General features: G+C 41.0%; 1 protein-coding gene across 3 annotated transcripts in view; it reads left to right on the top strand.

The window, feature by feature from the left end:
- The window catches only part of KIAA1328 (KIAA1328 ortholog), a 180,041-nt gene extending 160,168 nt beyond the window's left edge, over positions 1–19,873 (top strand). For 2 of the 3 annotated variants that reach the window (XM_071581065.1, XM_071581062.1), the window contains exon 11: positions 11,951–19,873. In XM_071581065.1, the coding sequence (XP_071437166.1) occupies positions 11,951–12,167 (217 nt within the window). In that variant the 3' untranslated portion in view covers positions 12,168–19,873. The remainder of the gene's footprint in view (positions 1–11,950) is intronic. The other variant, XM_071581064.1, reaches the window with a different exon arrangement.
- The last annotated feature ends 536 nt before the right edge of the window (positions 19,874–20,409 follow it).

Raw genomic sequence — 20,409 nt, 5'->3', positions numbered from 1 at the left:
CAGTGCATATAAACATTAGGGAGTCTAGCCTATGAAGCATACTTCAATTTCTTCAGTGGGTGTTGTGGTCACTCTGCTCCCTGCAGGAGTTAAGACTTTAGGTGAACTGCAAGATCCTATTCACCTCTCTTACATTAGCATAGCTGGCATAGAAATGATGGCAATTACTATGTTATTAACAAAGTGATACCAGTTAAAAGCTGAGAGCAACAAGCAGAGCTCAAGTGCAGTCTGGCGAGAAAAATGGGCTTTTTGCAAGGCAAAGTGTGTCCAGTATCTGTATTTTGACTGTTACTATACTTTACATTTAAATTCCTCTGGATTTCTATACAATTTCAATCTATTAGCTCTTCACTACTTGGTTACTTCTGCCCTTTGTCTTTTTCCTCCATGTTCCCTACCAAGGGACTGCTAGCACAAGCACAGGGTCTATCATCATGGCCTCGCATCCAGGGATCAGGAGCTGGGAGATTTTTGCATTTACCTCTGGAGTGTAATTCTGACTGATGGGTTCTTACCAGGTTTGCTAAGTCCATCCATCCAATTGTCTATTTCTGTTTTGAAGACCAAGCAACCATAAAGTTGAAAACCGTGTTGTATTTTTGGAATCTGAAATTTCAGACAATGCATTTATGAATTATTTATGGGGAATGTGTTTTCAGTAATGTGCAGCATAAAATGGAATGAATGCGTATCCATACTTGCCCTGAACTCTCCAAAGTGCATGCTAATAAACAGAATGATAACCTACCATCACTTTTGCCCTGTAAGATTTACAGTGCAAGCACTTTTTATGTGGTTTAATTCAAGTCAGTTTGTCAACTTCAAACTGTAGTGTTTTGTTTTAAAGTACAACTTGGTGAGTGATTTTCTATTACTTAAAGAAATCTAACTGCCTTTCCCCCACTATTTCAACCAGAGTTAGTGTCTAAATTTTTCTAGTCATGTTGGCATAGAGCCACCCTAAATTATGCTTTAATTCACAATTAGGAGGAAGTGGCAACTGTGCAGAGCAGCAAACCTTTCATTTAAAGTGGCCATTATACAAGATCATGATTCTATGGAATGATTAAGATATTGAAGAATAATTTAGATATCTTTAGGTTTTGGGCCATTTAGAAGTGCTGGGCTTATTTAATTTTTTAAGCCTCCCTGAAACAGCTTTTTCCATAATGACAGTAATACAGGACTCTATATTATCACAACTTGATGTTTACTTGTATGTGAATTGTCTAATGGCAACTTGTTTTCGCTGATATAGCTGACAGGGCAGAGATAATTAAGAAACAGAAGAATTTGAGTGCTAGATTTGCTATTACACACTCCATGCCACAGCAGAAGAAATTAAGCTGACAAGCAGGAGAGGATCAGGCAGATCCACAGGAAGAGTTGTGGTTTAGGTACAGCAATTGACTGCATGTAAAATATTTTACCAGGATAAAATAAAAAAAAAAAGAAAGAAAATAGAATGGTAAAATCAACTATTTCCAAGCATTTACTGAAGCATTGTATTTCCAGGGTGTAAAATAGAGAGCTTGCAATACTTACTCACCCTAATACAACAAATGGCAGCAGGGCAGGGAAGAAAGCCAACCCCAGTGCAGTGGTGGCAGAACTTCCATTGGCTTCCACAGGGTCACGATTCCACCCCAATATATACTTAAAAGTACTGCAGTCTGATTTTGCTCCTCTGCTCAATGAGGTTTTAAATCTTGCACAGCTAGTTGCAGTTCCTGCCACAATGGTTAGAAAGTCAATGAAAGCTCACAGTTCAGTAACTAAATGACAAGGTAAGAAACTTTGGAATCATAAAATGGTTATAAGTGCTTGACCTGAAACTATGCAGATCTCCCAGTGACCGTACAGCCAAAGCAAAAATTAGATTTATTATCTGGCAGGCTGGGAATTTGGACTGAGCTAGTGAAAAAGGCGGGTTGCTAATCCATGTAAATGGTGATAGACTTTGCAAGCTGTATGTGGTGGGGTTCTTTTTCCCCTAAGCCATGCCCCTTAAAAGGCTATTGTTCTTATTTAATTCCCACAGAGTTCTAGGGTATAAGGTAATTCCAACTTTGCTGAAAGCATGCTAGGAGGAAGAGATGAAACATGGAAAAGAAATCCACACTTAGGAGCAACACCAAGACCAGGAGAGAGGAGGTGCAGAATTGCACTGTGACTTATATATGCAACCCTTTTTCAGAGGCTTTAGTACATTATAAAAGAAAAAGCACAATTTTTAAGATGATTTATTGAATTAGAGTTTGCTTTGAGGGGAAGTGTGCTTGGGGACAAACTTGTGAGAGCAAAAAATGGAGAAGGAGGGCTGCAAAGGCAGGAGATGTAGGGGGGTGACGTATGGCAGTAAAGATGGTGACAGCTTAGTTTTGGCCCAGAACAATAAAGGGTGAAGATCTTGCTGAAGATATGCTGTGATGACAAAGTGCTTAAAGGGAATAAAAGCTAAGCGTGCTCTGAAGTGCAGTTATTATGTAATATCACAGCAGAATCAGGGCCCCAGGTGCTGTACATATACTGAGGTTCATTTTCTGATCTGAAGAGCTTTCAGACTTGATGAGAGAGAAACGGGTGTGCGGGAGGGGAGAGAAGGACAATACAAACAGAGTGATTGCAGAAGGTGGTTGTTAAACTCCATGGTAGTTCCATGGTTCTGCAATTTCTCTCTTTCATACAAAAACTTCATTCTAAATTATTCTTCTGTCACTGGCAGATCTGATTTAAAAGATTTCTTTACTTCCCAGCACTCATGTCTTTGTTCACCCTCCCCTTTCCAGAATTATTACAACTTCAGTTATGCCAATTCAGCTGCAGCCTGCAGCCATACCTTAAAAGAAATGATCTGTGGTGTTTCTTCTTCTGTGTATGTGTGTATGTCTTTATTTATTTATTTATGACAAAAACAATGAAGAAGCCCTTTGAATTGTGTTTGACAGGTTGGTAAAACAAGGCAGCAGGGCATGAGGAAATAATAGAAAAGGCTGACTTACCAGGAGCAAAGAGGTAGGATAACTGAAGATTGGGAGCATTGAGATGGGTATGGAAAGGTGAGAAAAGCAAGTGTTGGTCTCTGACTAGTGGATAAGTGAGAATGGCCTGTTCGTGTGGCAAGGCAGAATGAGAGCAGCAGTAACTCTTTTTTCAGTAATGACAGCTGATTGGCTGCTATCATAGGTGAAGCGAAGGTGAAGACTAGGGAAAAAAGGTCTCTTATCAGCCCCACCTTAGAACACAAGTTTTTTGAAATGCTGTTGCTGGACCGGGTGTCCTTTAACACACTGGCTCTGCTTGGTGTGCAAAAGGCCAGGGGCAAACCAGCAGTGCTTATCCCCTTTCAAGACCAAGCCATCTTTAACTCCTTGCTCCACTTTATCATCCTGGAGAGGAAGGTGTGTCCTGTAACACTGCCAAGCACAGCACATTTTGGTTAGCAAAGGTGTGGTGCTGTTACTCAGTTCTGCTGCTTCTCTCCAAATTCTCCTGTGCAAAGGCTGTAATCTCTGATGCCATTTTCCACAAGATTTAGTAATACTTCTGGTAACGCCAGAAAATGGGGCATTGAATTCCTCAGTGTTTTAGGTCTTGCAGCACACAGTGATGTGTTGATACACTTCTCTGCATCACATACACATAAGAGAGGGACCTGTGGAGCAAGGAAGCAGCAGCAGCATCAGAAAGGCTGAGTGTGCACAGAGAAGCATTGCGTGAGTGCTGGAGGGAGCTGATCTCCTCTCTGTTTCTGTATACCCCCTCTAGGGGATATGGTGCTTACTTCTGGGTGATTGCTTACTGGAAAAAAATTGTCAAAGATGGAAAGAGAGTGGCAAAATCTGTTGCTATGCTAGAGGTATTGATTTATGAGAGAAGATTAAAATACGTGTGGCTCAGATAAATGTTGACTGAGACTGGAGCAGAACAGAGAAACATAATGTTGTTCAAACACTTAAGGCATATTTGCACCAAAAAATAAGACTAATTTCTTTGTACCATGCCAGATCTGTAGCCACAAGTAATAGGGTGAAGCTGGGAGGAAGAAAATCCGCTTTATTTATCTCTAGCTGACTCTCAAAAACATGTTCTTATTCATGACACATATCTTTTCCTCCTACCAAACTCTGAAGCAAAAATTCATGGAACATTTGTGGCACTTCCCGTGCTATTCTGTTCTCCCTAATGGTATGTTATATCTTTCCCATTGGGCTTTGACTTGTCTATTTTGACTGTGTGCTCTTTTGGAGAGAGGACTGCTCTTACAAGTGGTAGTAGAGTTGGTCCCCTTGATCCTGATCAAGGCCCTTTAGGTTATACCATAGTCCATAAATAAGTAATAATGGTAATGATAGCATGAGATATATTTGGCTGTGCAATGGCTTCCCGAGGAGAGTAGTGAGAGGCTGATTGTTAGCAACAAATGTGAGGAAGCACACTGTAGGGAACAGTTCTGTCAGCAGGGAGAGGGCTGGATGGTCTAATAAGTCTTTTCCTTCTCTAGGTTATGATTCTGTGAATACTGCCTCGGAGAGCTCTCTAAAAGTCTGTGATACTGTAAGCTCTCCATTACGTGGGTGTGGGTTTTACAGCACTCCAGGAGGCTCTTGCTGAGGACACTGTATAAATATATTCTGTTTTACGTTCTGTGATATATTTTAAATAAAAGGCTCAGATCTTTTTTTAATTGCTTTGAAATATTCTGCAGTCTGATCTTTTTCTTTAAGAATTAAGAAACTTTGAGATGTTTTAGAAAATTCAGAGCTGTTCCAGGTGAGAAATACGTCCCCACCTGGAGCTGGTTTAAATACAATCAAACACTGTTGAATTTACCTCCTCTGTATCCCGCAGTGAAGTATCTGCTCGTCCCAGCCTGCATGAAAGTAAAATGGGAATCTCAGACTGTCGCAGTCCCTTTGTCTCAGATTCTCAGCTTAGGTCTTGTTCCTTCTCTTGATGTTTCAGCATTAGGAATTGCCCTTCTTTGTGTTCTTTGTTTCTCTTTTGGTGCCCTGACATTCAGTACCTGGGAATATTCCCCCAGGATGTGTTTTGGTCACTGAAGGTGCAGTTCACACATGAAAGGCAAGGTCCCCTGTCCTGAGTGGTGGCCTTTCAGGAAATGACTGCAAAGTCACCTTCTCTTTCTCAGCTTTCATTTCCTACTCAATTAGCCTCTAATGTTCTTTGAAATATTCATCTCAAAGTTGCTGGTCCAAACAGCATGCTCGTTAAATACTGTATTATATTCATAGAGCAGAGAAGGGAGAAGAAAGACTTTGAGGTATCAGCTCAGACCTATGGATCCTGATCCAGTGGACATTATGCATTTGGTTTTGCCAAGGTTCCACAAGGAAAGCTTTTACCGAAATCAAGTTTCTACAGGATTGGAGGACAAGTCCAACTATGGGTTTACTGGTGATTTAATGACAGAAAGTAAAGTGACTTAATAGTCATTTTTCATGATGTAGAAGATTCATCAATGGGGTCCCACAGGAGCTGTTTTTTCATTGGTAACCTGGCGTGGGTAATAAGTGAACAGCAAAATCTCCTTGGTGACCCAATAAATTTGTGGGTGATACTAAGTTCTTTCTTGTGGTCCAATGACATGTCAGTAGCAAGAAAATAAAAAAAAGCATCAAAACTGAGTGAATAAAACTGTAATTTACCTAGAGAAGAGTCATCAACACCATGCCCACATGATGCTGAACTCAGAGCAGGTGGTTAGGATCTATGAAGTTCAAACCTTCCTAGAACTTCTCAAAACTTGTTGATGCACAAGTCTTGGTGTAGCTGTGTTTTGATGTCAGTTGGTCTTTGCTTCTTAAGAAAGATGTAGTGGAGTTTAGGAAAGGTGCACAGGATAATTAATTTGATCAGCAGGATGAAGTAGCTGCCATTTAAGGAGAGACCAAGAAGCTTTGGGAAAGACTGAACGAGAAAATGATCAGGATTTGCGGAGTGATGGATAAGCTGAATGTGGAACTGTTTTTTACCAGATTCCACCACATAAGAGAGATTAACTGAACTGAATCCTTTAAAAAGCACTTAGAACACTAGTAAGATATCTGATTAAAACAGAAAACAAAAGTTTGTCTTTCCATAGCAGTGAACTTCTTGAGCTTGCTGTCGCAGGGCATTGTGGAAGCTGCAGGTTGGAAGAGTTAGTCAAAGTTATGGACAACAGGTTGGTATATGGACGTTGAAAGGACAAGCCCTGGAGATACCTGTAGCATCCCTTATGCAGCAATTGTGGATGCAAGACTAAAGATGGCAGAAATTAGGTAGGACTCTTTAATTTGGGTCAGGTTCTTCCCTTTGCCCATAGACCTTGGGTTAACTTGGGCATGGGTGATGAATCATCACAGCTGTTTCTTCCAGATAACCTGAGGTTGTATCTCTGGTGTGGTGCCTTCAGGTTTCAGGTAGTGAGGCCACTTCCTGTCTGCATCTGTTATTTCTCTGCTTTTATTTGCCCTGTTTGCTCCAGTCAAACAGGGATTTGATATTTGCTCTATCATAACAATAAACTGTTTAATTTTCTGTAAAATGGGTCTGTTCCCTACCCCTTGAATGTGTTTTTAGCTGTATTTAGCATTTGTAAAGTGCTCAGGGGCAGGTGGTGTTTTATGAATACAAAATAGTGTTAGGCTTTGTACTGAGGCACAATACTGTACCATAATTCAGAGGCAATTCATGTAACATTAGTAAATCACTCAGAACTTTATGTTGAAAATATAAGCAGTAGTATAAAAATAAACCTTTTTATTTCCTCTGGTATATACAGTTAAATAAAGTAAGCCTATACAGCTACTAATCTCCAAAGCCGTATTGCCAGTATGCTTTGTTGAAATGCCATCACCTTGCAAAGAGACATTCAATGTGTTTTGTATGCATTTATGGTTGAAGAATAAATTTTCAGAGACTGTAAATTAAAAGATATCTCTAAATATAATGATCAAGTAATATCTGACATGGCTTGTTCAAAGAAATATACATATATCTTACTGTTGGAGTATTTATGACTAATAAGTTTAGTTATGCTGCCTCATGGGGAAATTCCTATTCCGCAAATATCAAACTTGTTGAGGTTATGCTATTTTTTCAGGAAGGAACAAATAATATTATTAGTTAAATGGGACTGCATAATATGAAAATACATTAGTGTAGTTTAAAAATTGGACAATGTATAAGAATTATAATATATTTTACTAGCAATGAGAAATAAAAAAAAACATTAAAAATTCAATGGCATATCCCAAATGTCTAAATAAATAAACAAACATCATTGTTCAACCAATTGAGGCAAGGATGCTAAGTGGTTACCTTCAAGAGCACTGATCTTTCTCATACCCTGCACATTTATGAGTTCTATGCATCACTCTTACATAATCTTGACTATTTTTTAGGTACTGTACATTGTGGGACTATCTGAGCTCTGATTGCCCCATAGGTTTTATTAGAAAGAATGCCAAGTGGTTTCTGGTGATTTCTCAGCAACGATCCTGGGAACAAGTGGTCTTGTAGTTCCCAGAGCATCAGCCGTAGTCGTGTGTTTGTCATAAAAATGTGAGAGTCTTCCTTCCCCTTTGATTTGGAAACACAGAACAAAGTAAGGTGCCCCTGCAGATGTTTGGAGAACTGTACTCCTGCTGCGCAGGCAGTGAAACTGAAGTCCTGTGGAATGTAGGATTTGACTGTGTCCCATCTTGTGTTTATTTTTGTACTGTTTTCCTTTTTAAAGTATGAATGGTTAATGATCTGTTCTGAATCATAATGGTTTATGATGTTTCCTGTTACCTTAGTGATAAGACTACAAAACACCTTTACATTGAGAATTTCTAAACTCTACTAGATAGTTAATTAAGAGCCAATGCTCTTAAAGTTTCCAATAAAATTTCCAAAAGGGCTTTAGGGGCTAAGGATCCAAATTTCCAGCAGCCTATGTTAGTAGTGCAGAGGAGATGAAGGCAATCCTGTCACAGCACTGTGCATTGCCTGAGCAGGATGGATTTAGGCACCCAGGTCACAGTTTTACACTGATCCAGTCATACCAGCTTGATCCCAGTGGTCCCTGCCTCTCAGATAGTTTGGTCATCTCTGTGCTGCTCTCTGAGCTGTATTTGAAGTTTTATGTTCTACAATAAAAGCAGAGGTGAAACTTCATTAGAAGAGAGTTTCAAAGCTTACCTTGGTTTGTTCTCTCTACTCTCATCTCTGTCCTTTTGCACATGGCCTTGCCTTGCTCCTGCTTTGTACACTAATTCTTTGTGTTCCCTCTCCTGATGGCATTTGTAGAAGCTTTATGATAAGTTACTTTCACCAAACTTTGTCTAAACAGTTAGTCTTCTAATCCAAACTTGTAGACCTTACAAATTTTCCTCTCCCATGGTGAAACATGCAGACTTTTAAGCTCATGAAAGTTAGATGAAAAAGTGTCAAAATCAGACTTAGAAAAAAAGATTATTTTCCAGTCTTTTGTGGAGACGCTCTTTCCAGCACACTGGCAAATGTACCAAAAATGTGAGGACAGACTGAATTATCACCATCCTTAAAGAGACAGTTGCCTGTGCCATTTTCCTTCTGTTGAGAGGGTAAAAGCCATCAATAAAATATGTGGAAGCATCTAGCACTGATGGGGCATTCGTTTGCTTGGTTGAACATCTATACATGAGAAATTCCTGTATGTGGCTTAATGTACAGTGCTGGTACTTCTGCAGAACTTTTGGGAATTTTTTCTCATTGGGAAGCATGAACAATACAAGGGGAGCATTCACTATTCATAAGCCAAGTTTGCCAGATCAGTTTCCCTGTCTGAAGTGTTCTGACTATTGGGTGCCTGATTCTGCAACTTTGACTTCACTGAAGCCATTAAGTGTTGTATTAACAATAATAATAATTTAAGCCTGGTTTTACTTATGCATTTATTCAAGTCGTGCAAAGAATTCATATCTTGTTTTTAGAGAAAGTTTCATTATAGGATTTGAGCATTCTGACTGTGTCTCTCAAATATTAGGATTCAAAAAAATGGTGAGAAAAATTGTCTTTGCAAGTTTCAAACCCTTCTAGGTCTACTCTGTTGCCTCCAGCCAGATACTGTCTGATGTTGCCTAGACAAACCAGGGCAAACCATTATCCTGGGATTAAACACTAAATACCTGCAAGGAGTATTCTCTTTATCAGATAGTGCTCCGTTAGCAGAGTTCATTCACTTTATTGCATATATAACTGTGGTGTCAAATAGACTGATTTACAACACCTGGTCTTTTAAATAATCTTTGCTATTTGCTGTGCTTGTAATCTGCCAAATCATTTAGCCTTCCTGATAGTAGAAATGCTGTAAAACTTAGATAAACCTGCAGAAGAAATGAACTCGAAGGTACTGCTGAAATCTAGGGCCTGCACGTTTGCTATAAATGCACTGACTGCTTTGGTTTCCCCCTGCCTAATCTGTGATTGAATGTGGCTGCTGGAGAAATTGAAATTTTATGATAGTGCTACCGTCAGAGGAGATAAGAATTTGTATGCTAGACTAGATTAATCTAAAAAGAAGTTTTAGGTGTGGCTAATGAAACCAGTGTATGTGTTAACTGGGTTTCTCTGAGGTTCAAAGCATATGTGTATATCTATACAGTCTAGTCCAAAACTTCATGTGAAAAGTCTCGTATATCTATATGCTAGTTCTCACTATCAGTGCAGCTTTATTCCATTTTATGTTGGAGATATCTTTAAGCAACTTTGGTTTTTAAAGGGTATTTCTGAATGGTAATACAAACCACAGACCCCTCTAAAATGGTCTGGTTTGCCTACCCAAAACTCCATACACTTCTCAACTTTTTGGCTGGGGTAACTGAAAGACATCACCTTTGCTTAGGATTAGCCACTTACAAGATCCAGTTGAAACAACAGATGTATATTTTTGTTTGTTTGTTTTGACTTACTAACTTTTTGCTATTATAGGTGATTTATACAGATAATAGAAAGACATGTAGCTTAAAATGTGAAAAACAAATTTGCAAATGGGGTTTTTGATGAGTGAAATGCAAGCCAGTACATCTGAAAGGAAGGAAAATAAAACAATCTGTAGCCAAACAGAGGAGAGAGCCCTGTGAGGCAGTAATGTCCAGTCAGACTGTGTTAGAAATGATGGTGACTGTAAGATTGGAAGAAACAATAAAAATTGAAGGAAATAAAAGCATTTTTAGAATAGATTCAATGGTCACTATTAGCACCAATCTTAAACCATCAGTACCATTGTTAACTTCTTTGAGCAGAGGGAGTATTGTGTCTCAGACATAACAAGTAGTTACGTTGTCATGTCAGGCACTGGAAGAGGCTGCCCAGGGAGGTGGTGGAGCCACCATTCTTGGTGGTGCTAAGATTACTGATGTAGCACAGAGTGCCACGGTTTGTTTGACAGGGCGGTGATCTGGTAGAGGCTGGACTCTGATCTTGGAGATCTTTTGCAGCTTAAATGGTTCTTTGATTCTGTGACAGTTTTGTAATGATGGATGGGACATAGCACTCACTGCTGGAGATAATGAAGGGTGTTTTGCATGGCATGGCTGGTTTAGGGAAGGAAAACATTTCACCTGCTGCTGCTGCATGAGACTGTTGGGCAGCACAAGTGAGGATCTGCCTTTGGGGTGTACTTTGGCTGCTGCTAATCTTTCACATCAATGAACTGTTGCAAATGTTTGTTCTTAAGAATTTTTCATCCCCATCTGAGTTGAGAAACCTATGCCTACTGTCTTATTTACTTAGTTTTTCTAGGCTCCTGAAGGAAGAAACAGGATTTTCCTTGTTTCCTCCTTCCTGAAGGAAGAAACGGGATTTTCCCAAAGCAGGAAACAGCTTGAGATGTTTCCTCATGCTATGAAGTAACTCTTTTTCCTTGCAAGAGAGGACCCTGTGGATCCAATCCACTGTACTGATACCTTCAGTTGGGTGCTGTGAATAGTGTCCTGTGCATGAAAGTCTTTGAATGTGTGAATTATTACAGGGTTGAGAACATCAGTCAGGTTGATGCTAACAACATCATGGAACAAAGGAGACTTGAGTGCTATCTCTTAGATATCACTCTTAATTATCACTTAGATACCACTGGAGAGCAGCCCTCCCTGGGGAAGCAGTGGAAATGGTATTGTTTAAGACATTTAAGATTGGACAGGAGGAAATATATTGTAATGATCAATCCTGTGCTGGTATTTAGATCAGAACTTGTCTCATGTGAATATTAATAGGAAGTCCCTGTCTGAAGTAACTGCCATTATTCAGTGCGTGTTACCAGATAACATCAACTTGCAACCTTCCCCCACATCTGTACTCGCACTTAAAGGACAGCCTGAGCAAAATCTTATACCTTTGCCTTTTCTCTGGGTGCCTCAAGTGTTTATTTTGTATTGCCCTACTTACATCCTATTCCTTCAGTGCTTCCACCAGACAGACTCCATATAGTACCTGGAGATTTACAGGAAGCACATGTAGTTTCTGGCAATAATAATAAAGTCTCCTGCTGTTTTCAAATCCCTGGGAAACTAAATCAAGTGTAGAGGTCTATTCAAAAAAAAAAGTGCAAGCATGTGTATTAGTCACTGGTGTGGGTCTGCCTTGAACGCATTCAGTGTGTTGGGCTGTCATATCTAAGGTCTGTGTTCAGTCTCCAGAGTGCAGTTAAGGCATTACACACCTCAAATGGAAAAGCTGATGAAACTACTTAAAATAACCTGAGCACCCATGCTTTGCTCACCTGTTTTCTACTACTTCTGTGCTGTCAGTACTGACAGGAGCCCATACAGCAAAATTCATTCAATTCTCTTGGTCCCCATCAGACAGACCCAGGCGTATCTGGGTGTAGTCTGATTTATGGAGACAGGAAGACTGGATTCAATTCCTGCATTATGCTGTGATCTTAATGGAGCTCCATTTTCTTGGTGTGTCTCTGTAGGTATGAAGCCTGTCTTCTGGACCTGGTCGAAGGTATGAGTCCAATATCTGCCCCAGGACAGCTCTGCAGAGAATCTCCTGGCAGGAACAAAATGCACACACCTCATCGTGCAAGCCACAGGCTGTCGTCATCGTGGTACCAGAGCCCTTGCAGCTCCAGAAGCAGAGCAGAGGAGATGGAGGAGAGCCGGCTCCTCGAGGAGATTTTCTTCATTTGACACAACACTTTGGTCTACAGCCAATTTTTAAATTATTTGAATGACAACTGCTTGTTTTCCCTCTTCTAAAACATAGCTAATTATCATCCAGTTTCATTTTGGGTTTAGTAATCATGATGCAAGTATATTGTTGGTATAGGCCAATCAGAAAGCATTAACTTTTTTTCTAAACCTTTCATGTGCCAAGTAATCAATTTAAAATAGAATTTTTTTTAATCTACAGTATTTTCTAATAGATTGAAGTCACAGTTTTGCTACCCTCATATCGGAAGTATATTTCATTATTGATTTTTTGGCTCTAAAGCAGTTTGCAGGAACTCCCTAACATTCAAGAACCAGCATGTTCAAAGTAGATTATTTTCTAATTAAACAAGTCTGTTTAAAACCTGGCATATTATAAAGGTACAAGCACTTTATTACTTTTTCACTGATTTTATGATCTACTTTTTTCTTCAGCATTCTGATATTTTAACACGATGAGTTTTTAGGGGATATTTTGTAAGCTCAACTCTACAGTGTCTGATAATGTTAACAGATGATGTTGCAGGCTGATGTGCTAGGCACCTGTTTTAATTATATTCCTCTTTAAATCAGCGCTATTTGACAGGTTTTATGTACTCGGTAACCTAACCCTGAAACAGCATAACAGAGTCAGACACTGTAGAGGTCCAAAACTTGTTTGATGTACTTTTCAAGATGAAATACATAGTAGTTGTAGTATAAGAGCAGTCTTAAGACATTTTCACTAACTTGCACTATTTTGATCCTGTATCCAGGCTCCATTGTAAATAAGACAAATCAGTAATTATTTCCACTAGCGGCTCGCAAAGCACATTTTCCTGCCAGCTTTAATTATTCATGCTGTATCTATTTCAGTTTATTTAAATGCACTTCCATCTACTGCATGTACTTGGTTATTTAAAGAAATGTGCCGAATTGGTAAAAATGACTGCAGATTACAGGATTAATGGTCATTTTCTCCACAATGCAGTGTTCATATTTTATTGTAACAGTAGCCACTGGCATGTGTTCCTAGAAATATGAGTCTAAAATGCTCATTTTGCACAGTAAAATTGCAGCAAGAAAAAGGTAGGATTGAGCCAGCGTGGGCAAGTTCTAGGCCATTTGCTCCCAAACACCACTTTGTAGGCCAGTGCTGCTTTTCAGAAGGTCTCTTTAGGCAACTCTGCTTATCTTAATGGCAGAAGTTGCTGTGCTGGTCCTTGGGGTATGGCTGCTGCCTGCCTCTCTCACATCGACTCCTGTGCAATGTTGGGTGCTCTGCAAGGAGCTAACAAGGCTCAGGAGCAGGACAAGAGCACTGGTGCACCTGCCCCTGGCAGCACTACGCTCTCATGGCAATGAAACAAAAGGAGGAAGAAGGGGAAGAAGAACCTCAGGTTACTCTGGCAGCTTTGCTCAGGCCCAGTCTTAATCACAAATTAGGTGATACCGTTTTTGTGCATCCCAGCTGAATTTTAAAAGCTGCTTGGAGTTGTTTAAAGGAGGGAAGCAGCATTGCTGGACCAGAAAATCACTACTGTGGAAAGCCCCTGTGTTGTCTGTCCTGCTTTTAGTGAAGTATTACAGTTCTTTGGAATATGTCCATCTGCTGTTGAATGCCCCACTTGTACCACCCCCTGAGCCTGTGAAGAGCCCGAAAGACGTATTCAGTGCCCTGACCCAAGTGTAGCAGGTGGGGAAATAAGGTTTCTGGGTAGTCTGCTGCTTGAAGAGGGCAGGAAAAAGGAGGAGAAAGAAGAGAAAAATGTACAGGGACCAGCGGGAAAATTGGGAAGTACCATAATGAAATGACCATCACATAGATCTTAGAGTTTGGGGTTTCTTTATGGAATTTTTTAGTTTTGTTGGGTAGGAGTTTTTTTGTTAAGGTTTGGCATTTATAAAGAAACAGTTCTCTGATTTCAGTCCAATTGCTTCTCTTCTCTTTTCCAGTTTGACGGAAACTTTAATTGCCTTTTCTAATAAGTGCTAACTGACCTTTCGAAACAGCAAAAAATACATGTATATTTCTTGAAAGGTGCCTTTGTGTACCCAGTTGAGAACACTACGTGGGAGCATTCTGTTCTTTGGTTCTTTTGTGGGTGCCAGTATTTACTTGCTTTAGGATTCCCTATGATCCATTTTGTTCATAAGAATTTGTAATTCTGAAGGTGTTTTCTGACTTAAATCTGTATTTGGGTTGTAGCTCTTTTTGAAAGAACATTATCAGGCTTGTGGGCGCTTTGCTCAAGGTGCTGTCCATCAGTCAGAGCTACACAGGAGGCATACCTTCATGAAGCAGAGTTTTCAGAAATAAAGATGGTTGAAATGTCTGATGGGTGAAGGCTTGTATACTTTAATTCTCTTTGAGATGTGGACAAAGAAACAAAACCTATTAATTCCGTAGACCCTGTGGAAAATCATTTTTATAATGCTGGTTCCTGCTCTAGTTATCAGAAGTACATTAGGAATAGTGTTTAGCAGTCAGCGCAAGCGAAGATATTTTGCCATGAGGCACTACAAAGTTGAAGTTATTAAAACATTTATAGCCTTAGAAAAAAAAATCAATGATTGTCAAATAGGAAAGGACAAAATCAGTAGTTAGCACTGGGAGGGGAATTGTTTTCCATCTGCTAAAACAGAAGAGGAAATGCAAAAATTAAACTAGCAAAACCAATCACTTGGCAGTGTCCTTTTAAGTTTAGCTCCTATATTGGGAGCTGCCAGTGGGGAGTTAGTCCAGTCATAGACTGTTTGTCCAGAGTGTTCCCAGTGAATGTGCTCCAGCTACACATCAGGATGTGTTTTACGTCAGGCTTTGTGGAGTAACATGACTTCTGCTAAGGCTCCCACCCACGCCTTCAGTTTTTGTGCTTCCTGAGTGGTTTGTACACACACTTGGTGTCTTTGTGTCATCGTTGCTTTTGCGCACTTTACACATCATGGACTTGTAGGAGTTACACCCTTTTCATGTCTAGCCTCTCCAGTCTTGCTGTTGAATCCTATCTTGATCACATATTTATATATGTATGTGAGGTCTTAATCTAATAAATTATCTGGGGATTTAATTTATTCTTCCAGACTTTTATTTGCTTGTCTTCTGGTTTTTGTCAACTGAGATTGTGTTCCACTTTCCACATCATCACATCATATATGTTGTGAGTCTCCATTTTGCTAAGATATATGAGGAACTCATTTTAAGCCTTCTCTTCTTCTCCAGGATGTGAGTCTTGCTATTAGAAGGAGCAAGACTGCCTTTAGAGCATGAAGTAGGGGAGAGGTCTCAAAATGCAGAAGAGAAGAGAATGGTAGAGCTACAACCATGCTTTGGGACAAAACGGTGGAATTGAAGAGTAAGGAAGAAAGGATGGAGGTGAAGGCAAGAAAGGACAAAGATGCAAGGCAGGGAACTGTATCAAAGGATGACCAAAGGTGTAGGTGAAGTGAAGGTGAGCCAGGCAGTAGGGATGAGTTATCAAACTATAGTAAGCAGATGAAGGAGAATTGTGTGTTTATATCTTGGAGTGAGAAATGTGTTCAAGCACTTGTTCCCGTAAGAGGCTTATGATTCCATACCCCTTTTTGAGATTATGTACCTGCATTTGGGGAGCTATTGTCCAAGGGATATTTGGCAAATGAGGGAAAGAAGGAAATTACTTTGACCTAATTTGAGCTGCTCCCCTTTAAAATAGCTGGACAGGGAGGCCAGAGAACAAGTAGGGTAATAGTGCAGAACCCATGTATAACCCAGGGTATGGACTGAATTTAATTGCTAGCAAGGCATGGTGACTTAGATGACTGAAGAATGTGAGACTGGATATAGTAAGAATCTGAATAAGGGAGAAACAAAAGAAAATTAGCAGTAGTCCAGTGATCTGTGGAGGTTTGCTGTTAAGGAAGAAGAGGAAAGGGCTTAGCTGCACTTGAGAGAGATTGAGCCTGAGATATCCAAAAGATATCCCTTGAAAGTGCCTGTGAGCCTGGGGTTAAACTCTAAAAGTTGTAACAGAGATTTTGTGAAATACGACCTCCAGGCTGTGTTTGAATTTGTACCATCTGTGGGGGAGAGAGCACAGCCTGGTTAGTTAGAAACCTCCTTTTTCACTGTTACTAAATTTATGAAATTGTGTGCTAATTAGTGTATGATTTATAAATTTACATAACTGCATGCTACATAAGACAACACAGAATATTGAATGAGGTGATTTAAACCAGCAGAAGCAGTGAAGTCTGCTCTAACAGGGTGGCTTTCCTCTGGAAAGTGCCTCTCCTGATCCATAGCTGCTCCCTGCATCACTTGAAGGCTTGTCTGCTCACAATGACAATAAATGTTTTACAATATTGTGACTCCATGTAGACGAGAGACAACTACCTTGAGCATCTTTGGTGTGGCTGTGTAGCACAGCTTTCACGGTGAAAAGGGGGTTTGCAAGCAGAATGCAGCTGAAAAAGAGCAAGAAACCCATCTTGGCCTGCTCAGTGTTGGTGCTTGGTGACTCCCACAGTCCACAGGGGCTGGTGCAGCATCCCACCTGCAGAGGACAGGGATGTGGGGGAATTGGTGTTGTTTCCCAGCTCTGGAGAAGCCACTTTGCCTCCCTCTGCAGCATGCTTTGGGTTCTCCTGGTGATGTGTGTTTACCACCACATCTCGGAGGGGCTGTGACTTATATTAGAGCCCATAGCAGAATGTGCTGGATGTATCCACCAACAATTTGTCTGTGAACTGCAATCTGTAAGAGCAGAAGCATATGGGCCAGTCATTCCCATGGAACAGAAGCTGAAGCTCTCAGACTCGTGTATTTTGAGGCTTGAAGGAGTCATTTCAGGCATTGGAGAATTAAACTGGAGACTCAGATGTCACTGACTGGTGAAGACCTGACATTTGTGAGGTGAGAGGTGCCCAGATGGTCCCAACAGACAAACTAATCCATGAGCTGCAGTGAGAGCTGTAAATGCCTATTTTCCTTAATTCTGGAGTCATCCTGAGTGTGTGAAAAATAATTCTTCACTCATGGCATTCAGTAACCAGTCTTGAGGTGTAAGTTCATTCTTTCTGCCTCCTGTCTGTGTACCAGAGGTAAGCAAAAAGCTGGAGAAAGTATCTTTTCTGGTTGCTTAGTGGCAACTACCTTAAAACCCTGAAGCATGGATTTGATTAAAGCAGGTATCCAAATACAAAGTGTTGAGTATTGTGAGGACTAAGGACAGTGTGGGAACTCCTCTCCTCTGCTAGACCTGATAAGGAAGGGAAGGACAAGATGAATTCACAGGTGCAAAAGCTGTTTCTCAAGTTAGAGATGACTGTGAGAAAGTTGCATTGACATTTTAAAAGCTGCTTGACAAAATCTAGCATTTAATTCTTGCAGCTACAAAATTGCCTTATTTTTAGGCTGGGGTTATCTACCTCAAATTTTCAGCTGCTGGACTTTGTTATGCCTTTGGAAGCAGCATTGCAAAGTTCCCATGTTGTCAGACAGTGAGTACCCCAAGGCAGTGATAAATTCCTGGTCTAGCTTTGTCTTTGCCGAAATGGCATCCTTTATGCCTTTTGTCCTAGTGTCTGTTTTCTAGCCCCTGGATGATTTTGGGGGCCTGTTTCTGAACTTTCTCTATCGTTTATGCCTCTTGAAGGGTTTACACTAGAGCACAATGCCTGATTCCAGGTGCTGTGGGTGTGAAATGGTGACAGTGTAGCCTCATTCTGCACAACATTTCCCTTTTGGCACTTTCAAAAGACTTTTTTGGAGTTGTTGGTCTGGTTACCTGGTCTGGTTGCACTTCAGATCGTGACTCTGTTTCTTGAAGCTGAAATTCTGTAAGTGAAACCAAGAGACCCTGATAAATTTAGTAAAGTTGAGGAGGAAAGGAATCATGTGAAGTAGAAATACCAAGCAGGAAAGAAAATGATTGTGGGATTCAATTTGGGATGGAGCATGAACGTGTGGGTGTAGCGCCTGTGGACTCAGACAGCTTGAAAATAATCTGACAAAGACGTGCTTGATGGGATGGGGGGAGACCCAGACAACACAAACTCAGAAGTAGAAGAGTGAACAAAGCATGAGGCGATGATACCTGATGGCAGCAAAAACAGACGAGAAGACTTTTGAGCTGCAGGTGAGGAGGCGATGACATCTCTGAATTGCAGAGTAAATGGCTCCTTGTCAGTGGAGCTGGTGCCCCTCTATTTGAACTAGTGCCTTTAGCACAGGGATCTCATTACCAGAGAGTTTACGGGCAGATTGGAGAGATTTCAGTGAGGAGTAATAAAAATGATCAGGGACTGCTAGAATTGACATAATGAGGAAACAAGATGAGAAGAGTCAGGTATTTATAGCATGGGTGAGAGAGACAATTAAAAGGTGGGGTGGGAGATGGACTGGGTGACCTGAAAGCCTTGTCTGTTTCTAATAACTCCTTGTTGTCTGCTATGCAGAGGATTTGAATTTACCAAGCCTGTCAATCTGACTCTTAACAGCCCTAACTTCCTATGTTGAAAAGCTCAGGTGGGTGTACTCTGGCTGTATTGGCAATGTCAGAATGTCATCAGTACTATACTTTGTTTAAAAAAGTAGTCATCAGCCATGTTGTGGGAAAAAATTGACATGATGACAGTAAAGGAAAAAAAAGTAGACCTTCGTAAAATAAAAAACCATGGAAGACCTTGCTGAGAGCAGGGCTGATTGGGAAGAGGCTCTGTGGTTGTTCAGCTGATGATGCTGAGCTCTTCTTGCTGCCCACAGGGTGGCCTGTGGAGTAGGAAGGTCCCCAGGGAGGGAGCAAATGTGAGCATATTTCTCTGTGAGCTGGCACCCAACTGTGCACACAGCTGAGCAAAACCTCTGCTCTCCAGGACACACAGCTGTGCACAGGCTGTTGTCCCCAACAGCTGCTGAGCTCCATACACAGCTCCTGGAGCAAGTTCTGTGCCAGACAGAAACCTGCTGGTTCCACTGATGGCTACAGACTCGTGTGGGGTTCCACTTCCCTTCCTGCAGCCCCAGTGCAGTGGGATCCAGCCCTGGGGGACAGGTGGGCTCACCCCCTGGGCATGGCCCCAGTCACAGCCTCACCCAAGGGTATTGCTGCCCCAGCTAGGGTCAGTGTTGAGGCAGACTTTTAGAGCCTCAGGTTTACTCTGGACTTCAGAGACTGCAGCAGTTGGAGGCAGCTGAGCTGGAGACATCTCAGTTCCTGGGTTGCACTCAAATTAAAACACACCTAAAGCAACGGGGCTGTGTGTGTTTGAGGCACTTTGGGGAAATATCAGAGCGCTGCTTGTTGAGTCTGGTGTTGGAGTAGCCGCTCTGTTTTAATGATACCTGTGTGCAAAAGGCCACAGCTGCTGTCATCCTTCACATTAGTCTGACTTTCATAGAACAGACATAGCCTAGGGTGGTGGAAGGGAAAGAAAGGTGACCAAAAAAAAAAGGCCATACATTCTATCCATTTCCCACTACTTTTTCCATCCTTCTGAGCTGTAATAGTGGTCTCTGGCTGAGCAATAGTAATCTTATCCAGCATACTGTTGATTTAAGCCTCTTGGATTTATATAACTTTGGAAATGGTAAACTATATTAATTTGCTGTGTTTTCAAGGGAAAGTTATTTATTGAGAGACATTTTTAACTCAAGTGCCAGAAGCCTTAAATCATTATAATAAATTCATGCTATTCAGGGTTTCTTACATTGTAATAAATTTGTTTTAAACATGAATGAGGAGATCCATGATTTCTTTAATATACTGTTATGTATTTCCTTTCAAAATGACACAGCTCACTATATCAAGTGGGAGAATAATAGTGAGAGATTTACAGCACTTAAGAATAACACAGCCTGGGAATGTGACATGTGAACCAACATGGGGCAGGTGGCTGGAAGGTGCAGGGAGACCACCACTGCTCCTGGTGGCACTGCTGAGAGGTAAACAGCAACGAGTCAAGATCAGCAAGTGAAACCAAGAGCTGGGTGGGAAGCTCCCTGCAGGGTGGGAATCACATCATAGCCTTGTATTTGCTTCAATTTGAATGTGCAACCTGCCATGCAAACACCTAAAAGGTGACATGGACTGTCTGCTGTGACATGGGAGGGTGACTGCCAAACCGCTGCCGAACCAGAGCAGGACCTGAGCCAGTGGTTTTCTTCCCAGCCTGAAGTCACTCTCCTCTTCCTGACCTCAGGCACCTGCTGCAGCCTTTTTCCAGGGTCCTTATCCACCCTGGGTATGATGGTGTGTGGGCG

Source organism: Pithys albifrons, chromosome Z (genome assembly GCF_047495875.1).
Source record: "Pithys albifrons albifrons isolate INPA30051 chromosome Z, PitAlb_v1, whole genome shotgun sequence".
In the NCBI taxonomy this organism is placed as follows: domain Eukaryota; kingdom Metazoa; phylum Chordata; class Aves; order Passeriformes; family Thamnophilidae; genus Pithys; species Pithys albifrons.
Note: the sequence above shows the minus strand (reverse complement) of the source record. Positions and strands in the feature narration are given on the sequence as shown.